At 40.4% G+C, this 10,381-nt stretch overlaps 1 protein-coding gene across 1 annotated transcript in view; it reads right to left on the bottom strand.

The window, feature by feature from the left end:
• The window catches only part of KIF16B (kinesin family member 16B), a 275,124-nt gene that overhangs the window by 80,266 nt on the left and 184,477 nt on the right, over positions 1–10,381 (bottom strand). The window contains exons 22-23 of the mRNA XM_015560287.1: positions 8,942–9,038; positions 8,093–8,143 (exon numbers count right to left, since the gene is read on the bottom strand). Of these exons, the coding sequence (XP_015415773.1) occupies positions 8,093–8,143; positions 8,942–9,038 (148 nt within the window). The remainder of the gene's footprint in view (positions 1–8,092; positions 8,144–8,941; positions 9,039–10,381) is intronic.

A 10,381-nucleotide genomic window follows, 5' to 3' on the forward strand; every position in this document is an offset into this window, starting at 1 on the left:
GTATTTTTTAACAGTCAGTTGTATTTCTGTGGGGGCTGTTGTTATTTCGCCTCTATCGTTTCTGATTTTGTTTATTTGGGTCCTCTCTCTTTTCTTCTTGGTGAGTCTGGCTAGAGGTTCATCAATCTTGTTTATCTTTTCAAAGAACCAGCTCTTGGTTTCATTTATCTTGTTGTTGTTTTTCTAGTCTCTATGTCATTTATTTCTGCTCTCACCTTTATTATTTCTTTCCTTCTACTAATTCTGGGAATTTTTTGTTGTTCTCTTTCTAATTCTTTTAGTTGTAGGGTTAGCTATTTTATTTGAGTTTTTTCATGTTTCTTGAGGTAGGCCTGTAATGTTATGAACTTCCCTTTCAGGATTGATTTCACTGTGTTCCATATATTTTGAGTTATTGTGAGATCATTTTCATTTGTTTTCAAGAAGTTTTTTATTTCTTCATTGATCCCATTGGTAATCCCATTCATTGTTTGAATAACATGCTATTTAGCCTCCATTTGTTTATGTTTTTGAGGCTTTTTTCTACTTTATTATTATTTTTTAATCCTCACCTGAGGAGTGAGGATATTTTTCCCACTGATGTTAGAGAGTGGAAGGAAGGGGGAAGGGGGAGAAAGAGGGAGGGTAAAAAGAAACATCCATGGGAGAGAGACACATTGATTGTTTGCCCCCTGCACACACCCTGACCGGGAGCATCGGACCTACAATCCAGGTATGTACTTGGGAATTGGCCATACAACCCTTTGGTGCACAGGCCGGTGCTCTAACCACTGAGCAATGCCAACTAGGGCAAATTTGTTTGTTTTTTAATTGTAGTTGATTTCTAGTTTCATGCCATTACGACCTAAGAGGATGCTTGACATGATTTAACTTTTCCTGAATTTGTTAAGGCTTATTTTGTATCTTTGTTTAGCTTTTATATTTAAGTCTATTTTGTCATATATTCATATTGCTACTTCAGTTTTTTCTTTATTATTTTTAAAATATGCTTTTATTGATATCAGAGAGAGGAAGGGAGTGATAGGAACATCAATAATGAGAATCACTGACTGGCTGCCTCATACACATCCCCTACTGGGTATTGTGCCCACAACACAGGCTTACCCTGACCAGGAATTGAACCATGACATCCTGGTTGATAGATTAATGCTCAACCACTGAGCAATACCAATTGAGTATTACCATTTTATTATTTCCATTTGCATGGAATATTTTTTTCCATCCCTTCACTTTCATCCTGTGTGAATCTTTTGTTCTGAGGTGGGTCTCTTATAGACATCCTATATGTGGATTATGGTTCCTTATCCTCTTATTTTCTTCTTAACCTAGTCCCTTTAGTAGTTTTTTTGCAATGCCTGTTTGGTGGTAATGTACTCCGTTAGCATTTTTTTTTTCTTTTGGTGTGGAAAGCTCTTTATTTCATCTGCAATTTTAAAAGATAGCCTTGCTGGATAGAGTAGTCTTGGATTCTTGCTTTTCTTTTCATTACTTTGCATACTTCATGCCACTGCCTTCTGGCTTGAAGTGTTTTTACTAAAATAATCAGCTGATAGTCTAATGGGAGCTCCCTTGTAGGTAACTTTCTGCCTCTCTCTTGTTGCCTTTAAGATTCTTTCTTTGTCTTTAACATTTAGCATTTTAATTATGATGCGTCTAGATACAGGTCTTTGGGGTTCATCTTGATTGGGACTCCCTGTGTTTCCTGAACTTGTGTGACTTTTTCCTTCACCAGGTTAGGAGAGTTTTCTGTTATTATTTCTTCAAACAGTTCTCTATTACTTGCTCAGGTTCTTCTTCTTCTGGTTATCCTATAATGTGGATGTTCTCACATTTCATGTTGTCCTAAAGCTCCCTTAAACCATCCTCATTCTCATTTCTTTTCCTAATTGCTGCTGTGACTGGATGTTTCTTTTCTATCTTGTATTCTAATTTGTTGATTCAGTCCTCAGATTTTTCTCATCTACTATTGATTCCTTCCTGGGTATTCTTTAATTTAGCTGCCATTTTTCAATTCCAATTGGTTCTTAGTCATGGTTTCTAAACTTTTAAACCATTTTTTTTCCTTTTAATCTTTATTATTGAAAGTATTACATAAATCCTCCTTTGCCCCCCATTAACCTCTTCCAACCTGCTCCCGTACTCTGCCTCCTCCCACAACACCCTCATCACCCCATAGTTTCATGCCGATATAGTTCCCACTAAGTTCCTTGTAGTGCTCATTAAGATGCTTATAATTATCAGTAAGTTGTTTGAGGATACTTATACTAGTAAACATTACTTTGAACTCTATATCTGAAAAACTCCTTGCCACCATTTCATTTAGATCCTTTCCTCATGATTCCCCAGTGGTGGATCCCAGTGTCTGGGGATTCCAGGTAGCAGTGGCAGAGCTGGGAGTGCCTGGTTGCAGTGGTGGGGCTGGGTGCACTGGACAGTGATCTAAGTTCACTGGATCATGGGTCACTCCCCCAACTTATTCCCAAGGAGGATATTCAGGGTGCTCAGGGAGGATCTTCAGGCTCATTATCCAAAATGGCTCATTATCCAATCTCAAGCAGGAGAAGTACCCGGCTGAGCAGCACACAGCAGCAGCCAATGGCTCCCCAGCCATGAGCACACAAACTGCTTGCCCCAAGTTCCCCCACCACCAGACAGATGCCCACCACACTCACAAGCACACATACTCTCCCTCACACATGCTCACCCACTCACACTCTAACCCTCACTCTGGTACTGACTGCTGTCATGTTAGACTCCTCTATCATGGTTTATTTTTGATACTTTTCCATGATAGAAGATCTACCAGTCAAGAATGTGACAAACTAATTTTCATGATGTGCTTGTTTGTCATAGATTCAAAAGCCTTCATGTATATGGCAATAGGGTGTGTACAAGTGTCTGTGTGTGGTGGTGGGGAGCTGTGGGCGTGACAAAAACAGGCTTTACCTAAAAACAATTGAATTCTATTGTCTCAAAAAGCCTCCACTTGACCACTGTAAACAGGGCTGTAGCCACCAGTGTGTGGATCCTCATACACTCTCTAGTTTCTTGCCTTTTCCTGTTCACTTCCCCCGAACCTGGGGAGAGGAAAATTATTAAGGAAAAGTAGCTTGTTGTTAGCTCTGATGCTGCAAAGAGGGAGGCTCTACATTTCTTTGCCAAAGGGAGAAGGTAAGTTTCTGGATGGGTGAAGCTTTGAACCTGTCCCCATGTTCAATTAGGAAGAGAAATGAAGAGGGAGTATGCTACAATATTATCATTGACCATTATCAAAAGGTCTGACCAGAACAGAAAATAACCCACCATGCCAGGGGTGAAATGAATGACTTAACGGAATAGCTGACTTGCTCAACTACATGCATCATCATTCGATGAGTAGCTACATCAGTGTGGTTTGATCCTTGTTGGAATGGGAATCAAAGTGGATGGAGCAATTAAGATATCAACCTCCTTCTTGCTAAGACTCAGTAATTTAGTAGAACACACATACCTGAGAAACAGAAGCACACTGGCAGAGTAACCCAGGGTCAGATGACATAAAAAACAGACACAAAACATGCAACCCGATTCCTTATTGAAATGTTGAATGGAGGTGGATAAAAAAGGGTCAAACTGAGGAGAAGAGAATTCTGAAAAGGCTAGTTTTAAGCCTCTACAGAGCAGGAGGACAACTGACAACTTCGTGAGGAGAGAGACCTATCTAAGGCCGACTTGGGCATGAATTCAGGCCAGAAGGGAGGCCAGCAAACCAATTGGCTCAGGTCAGCACAACACTTGGTCAGGGGTCATGAATGATGGGTTAGATGAGATGCAAGAGGGAGGACAGCCAGGGAGAAGTGTTGAATGCCTTCTGAGGTGACTCTATATCTGATAAGATAGCATAAAGAAGCTGTTAGGAAAAGACACAGAGATGAGAACCATTCTAGGACAGAAATACAAGGGCTCAGACAAAGGATTGGTACATGGGGGCATGTTGCATAAGGGGAAGGTAATCAAAGATAAACCAACAGGTAAGGAGCTGAAACCACGAAGGTTGGGAAGGAATAGTCACAAAAACTGAAAGGAGAAAAAGGAAATAACTGAGTGAAGATACTGCAGGGCACATGTAGCATCTTCATTCTACCTACTACAGTGAGGGGAGGGCATTTGAAACCTCTGGGTCCTTCGGAAACCTTGATGTATGACCAATGTGCTCTGTTACAGAGCTGTCCTAATCACAGCTAGAAAAGAGGATGTCCATGAAAGCCACTCGCAAATTGGGCACTTTTTCAGGCAGCGCAAATTAGTCTGACAGAATCCAGCAACCAAAGGCCCACTCCACCTATAACTTGACATTAAGCCAAACACAGTCTGAAATGCTTTAATCACCTCACAAATAATGAGGCAGACCCACATTTACAGGCTCAAGAAAATGAAGCAAGGAGGTGATAAGGATATTTTATTAGTATGCTAAGACCTATTTTTATTTTATTGTAGATATTTAATATGTTTGCATCTTTCATTTTAGAGGTCTGCATTTTTCCAGTTTTAAATCAGTTAGCTACTGAGACCTTCATAGTCCCTGACTGCTTTAATTGTGTTCTTTATAGATTTCAAAGAGTATGCAGAGTATTTTCACAAGTCCTCCTCCCTAGAGCCTTGTCAAATGTGAGATCAGCCACAGGGCCTCATCCTGAGAGTTGAGGGTCAGATCCCAGACCTCAGGGGCTACATGCCGACTGCCCTGAAGACAAAATGGGCTGGTGAGCAGCGGGACATTTTGGGTGTCTTGGGAGCATCCTGGGTGCTCAGACAGACTCTTTTTTGAATCTGATGGAAGTTTTAATTTATGAAAGAAGACAAGTTGGACTGCTGGTAATGTTCTCTTCTCTGGAACAATGATGCACCTGAATTCACTTAACGCACGAAATCTGGTGACATCAAACTGTGTTCGTGGAGGAGGTGTGTTTAGAGAGCTAACGTGTGGATAGAAAACTCGATCTTCCTTCACAAGGGCGATGTGGGTGTTCAGAAGGACCAGTGACTGACACTCGTCTTGGCCAGAATCACCTTCAACTCTGACTGTTGTGTAGAGCAGTAGCTGAACCTCTGCCAGAGAGGGGATGTTGACTTCCATATTTCCATGGAGAAAGTAAATCATGTCAACCATGGTATTCTGGAATTTGGATGACAACCAAACTCCATTTGACAAAACTAAATCAGGGATTTCTGCTTTCCAATCAAGAGAAAGCTGGACCAGATCTTGCTGGAGCAAAGGGTGGCTTGAGCAGGCAGTGGCGTCAGACTCGGGCATCAGGACACACAGAAGGTCATGGCATATTTGTTGACAGAGGTTTTTGTTGTAACTAAATACAGTGAGCAGGAGACTCTCTGCAGAGCCCAGGAATCGAATGCTCTGCCCACCAAAGCCGATTTGAATCTCCCGTAGTCCTGAGAGAGACAGAGCATGAAAAATGCCCATGGAGCCCAGGTGGGTGTCTGACAGGACTAAAGCATATAAAGTTGAAGGAAGCAGGAGCAAACACGCTGGCTGGGGGTCAGGTTCTGTGCAGTTAGCAACAGCAAGCCAGTAAATGCCTCTGACCTCATGCATGTCGACCAGAAGTCCTGGTAGGAAACACGCCACATGCTGGAGAAAGTCTTTTAAAGGGCACTCTTGAAGTTTCAGCATTGGATCTGGGAATTGCACAAGGGTCTGTTTAAATGCAGAGATCCTTCCAGCTTCTTCAGATTCCAGGCGGACAACTGAGCTTGGAGAGGAACCTGGTACCTCTGCGGCTGTGAAGCCTGGCACTCTGTAAGGCCCCATGCTCCCTGCTGGCCTGACGGCCCCTGCCTCCTCACTGGAGCTGCTGCCAAGCTGATCTTCTGCAGGAAGAGAATGAGATTCTGATGATACCCAGTGTGACGTCAAGGGCAGGTGCCGGGGTAAGTTCTTCACCAAGGGCAGTCTTCCGATGAATGTTGTTACTTGGGAGGTGAGTGCACTGGGGTCCCACAGGCTCCCCACGTGCCTGGCTTGGCTGATAACCTTTGTGCCAGCCTGTAGCAGGTGACTGCTCGTACCTTTATAAAGGTTGGAGAACCTGTGGTAAAAATATCCTAATCCACCGTTCCCTTCTGTCCTGATATTTATCGATGACTCTGGAGAGCTAACTTTTTTAGAAGCTAACTCTTCCTCAGGGTGCTGCTCACTACACAACTTTGAGGCTGGAGAACTCTGAGAAATGCCAGAAGATACATTCTCCTCACTAGAAACACTTCCAGAGAATACACAATAGAGTAACTTGTTTTGCCTGGTCTGTTTGTTCCCACTATTTATAGACACTTCTCGGCATGTATGTTGCAGCAGAGTCCAGCTGGATTCAATTTCCAAACTGTGTTCATCTTTATGAGTCATCAGCTCACTGAAATTTTCTGATTTAACCTGAAAATGTTCTGCATTGCTGGTGTTGTTTTCATTAAGAAGAGAGATTTTAGATAGACTGAAACCTTTTGTTTGAAAACCACCCATGTGCTCAGGACAACTATATCTGCAATCACTGTTCTGCAGCGCCTCAGGTGGTGAGGGCTGATCCCTTGGGTGGTGGACTCTCTCTCCTGATGCTGAAGAGAAAATTGCAGAGTCTGAGATGCTCCAAGTCATGGGATCACTCTGGTGGTTGTTCTGATCCACTTCCCTCCTCTCCTCTCTGGTGGAAGGGTCAGTAACATCTTTGGGCAGCAGCGGGGCAAGACACCCTTTCTGTTCAAGATGTCAAAAACAGTTGAAATGGGGATGTGGTAGCAGCCTTCGTGATTCTTTTGCACATGAAGATTCTTGCGGTCATTGGTTTCATTGGGTGGATTGATTCAGAGGTTAAATCAAAAGCCTAAGCCATTCATATTGATTGAGGCATGATTTGAAAATATATGATTGGATTCACATATAGGACATCAATTTCCATATTATATCTCTAATAAATTGCTGAGTAATTTGACAGAAGTACCTTGTATGGAATTGATCTACAGTATCCATCTCCTGGTCTAATATTTCATTCACTCTAAAGTAAATCCTAAGTCATTTGAGCCAGTTTTCAAAAGGTCAAATTCAGTTGTACAAATGAGTCCATGACCATATGTTCAAAATGTAAAAGTAATTAGGGCATACTTAATGAAAATATGACAGCAAGGTCAAAAGAAATTGACAGGTGTTCCAACCTGAATCCTACTTCTCTTGCCTCTTGGTTCATTTGATAAGATTCCTTAATTTCATCTACCTGGTTAGATTGATATTACCATATTGACAAACCAGCCTTGTCAAAGGCCAGCCACTATGGATACAAAGAAATGAAAGGCAACAGCCTGCTCTTCGCCAGGCTATCGGCTAAAGAGATGAATGTCCAGAGGAAGATAATGCCATTACTGGATGATTGGAAGGAGAACATGGCAGTGGCCAAAGTCCGTTAAGCCTACTGTGGAACACCCATGCTTCCACCTCTCACGCTCTGTTTAGTAATTTAGAAACACCATCTGTAAGATTTGTATCACCTACCAGTTGTTTTCTTTTGTGTGTGTGTGTGTGTGTTTTCTTTAGGAATGTATGGGAAGGACAAGACCCTCAGTGGAGAAAAATACTAGTAAGCCCTTAGAAATTGTATGCCCAATAAACCTGAGTTTGACAATCCAATAGTGAAATAAGCTCATCAACAAAGAGTTATTTCCTTTGTACTACTGCCAACTCAGTCTATAAAGTAAGCAGGATTTTAAAATATTGAGAAGCACTCAGTTTCATTTCTAAACACCATATATAATTCTGGTTATATAAATCTGCCTTTCAAATGCAAACCAAGAGAAAGGATACTGTTGCCAAAGAAAAAACTAGGCAAAGTGCCTCCACCACCGCTACATGCCACTCAAACAAAGTCAAAGCAGTTTTGAATCTGCAGGAGCCCATTTAACTTTAGGGAAGAATAGCTTGCCTTCCCTATTAGCCATTAATCTCACTGGGACTTCAAAGTTCTAATTATGCAACTAAACATTAAGAAAATTTAATCACATGAGCATGCCATAATTTAAGGCGACCCTATCAATCTGAAAAATCATTACCTACCTCATATTTTAGCTTACGTTGAATGGTACCATTGTGAAGTTTCTCATTATTCTGAAAAGAAAAGAAAAAGTCCTTTAAATTAAATTATAGTGTGTTGATAGGGGAGAGAAAAAATGATTTGATTAGAAATATTTATGGGAGCAAAATTCTAAAGAAACATACTTGCCATTCAACAATGACAATTTTTCTATAGAATTTATATTCCACAGTAAACATGACTCTATTGATCCATCTGCCTATAAGAGCACTGAACCATTTATTCTGAATCTTAAATGTCTAAGAATAATATTAAAAGCATGGTTTTCCTTAGGACAGTTCTTAAAGTTGCAAGATAGAAATGCAATGCTTTTATTTTGATAAAAATCAAATTGCAAATATGTATTTTCTCAAAGGTAATTTTTTTCGCCTGAAATATTCATCAAGCAAATTAAATACAGAAATTGGTTGTATTTATTTTTATTTAAATTTTTTTTCAATTACAGTTTACATTCAATATTATTTTGTATTAGTTTCAGGTGAAATTGGTTAGTATTTTTGGAGAAAACAGAAAAATGTTACATGTAAACTTATTATAAATCAAACAAAGTAAATAAAACATTTTAGGAAACTTTATATTCACTTAAGAATTTTCTCCAGAAATTCAAAACTTTACAATAAATAAACTTATTTTTGAACTCACACTATTTGTGAACTATTAGGCTCCACCCAATATTTAATTTTTCTAGAACATTTGCATCTCAACTTTCTCACTGAGAAACAGTAACAAAAGATCCCACCACTATCATCAATAATTTATTGAAAGCTTGTCTTAAAACGCATGACTGCGTTAGTATGGTTCCCTCAGCTCACCTTCGTCATGTCTGCAGATACACTGCGGTCACTGCAAATCACATGACGCAAATCCTGAAGACGCCTTTGGACTTCCTCTTCAATGTAAGCACTGACCCTGGGAACAGGGAGACAGGGGTACTTGACCACTTCTAACCACATAGAGCATTGGAGATACTGTTGTTACTATGCCCTTCACAATAGGGAACTTTCCCGTTTTATTTTATTTTTTAATATATATTTTATTGATTTCAGAGAGGAAGAGAAAGGGGGAGAGAGAAACATCAATATGAAGAGAATCATTGATTGGCTGTCTCCTGCATTGCCCTCCTCCTTCTCTCCCCCTACCTGCTGGGGACAGAGCCTGCAACTCATAGCATTCCCATATTATATCTCTAATATGATGCTCAACCACTGAGCCATGCTGACAGGGAAAACTTTCTCATTTTAAATGCCAAACATAACAACTCTGGACCTTAAACATTTTTCTACTTTCTAAGAAGTCTAGAGCCATGTGTTCACTATCTGTGTCCTCTCCAAATGAGAGAGAACTGACTGAATAACAGAAGCTTGAGACTGGAAGGACGACTGAGTGATCCCATCCAACTCTCCCCTGGATTACCTTCTAGTATTGAAAATAAAATCATGTGTAACTGAAACTGAGCCAAGGCCACATACAAATGAATTGCCTCACTGGACTTTTAATTTTTAAATTATCCCAGTGGATTATGCAGCCCTAACTTTAAAGGGCCACAGAAGATCATACTATTCTGAGTACATTTTGATATCCAAATACTTATCTCCTAATCAGGAATGTCCAGTTTGATATGTCCCCATGGCATAGATGGGTTGAGAAAAATAATCAAGTTCTTTATAGCTAAACAATGATTGAGTTAATTTATCTGAGAGTCTAAGCCACAGAGCAATTGACAATGCCACCCAAGTTGAAAGTCATTTCATTATAGTAGCCGTCAGGTATATAGGTATGCTATTTATGATCATTCTGAATATACTGGTACAGCGTTGGTAACAGACTTCATCTATTTGTAATCATGACTTCTATAAATTATCTGTCAGCGTAAGGTCCTTCTTCTTGGTACGATTCAATTAATGCGATTTCTTTGTTCCTCTCAACTTGGCCTTGCATCACTACCTTCTTGGTGAGCTGGTTCCCCAGGACCTTTTAGTTCTGTCTTCTCACACAAACTACTTGCACCAGCATTACTTGGATTTAGCTGGCCAGTTTTCAAGTCTTTGGTTCCCTTTAAATGATAACTCAACCCAGGGAGTGGTTGATGGAGACAAAGCACATTTTAGGGCAGTGAGGGCAAACCTTTTGAGCTTGGCGTGTCAGCATTTTGAAAAACCCTAACTTAATTCTGGTGCCGTGTCACATATAGAAATTTTTTGATGTTTGCAACCATAGTATAACAAAGACTTATATTTTTGCAGGATCTAATT

The sequence above is a fragment of the Myotis davidii genome, unplaced genomic scaffold (genome assembly GCF_000327345.1).
Source record: "Myotis davidii unplaced genomic scaffold, ASM32734v1 scaffold32, whole genome shotgun sequence".
NCBI classification, from domain to species: Eukaryota; Metazoa; Chordata; class Mammalia; order Chiroptera; family Vespertilionidae; genus Myotis; species Myotis davidii.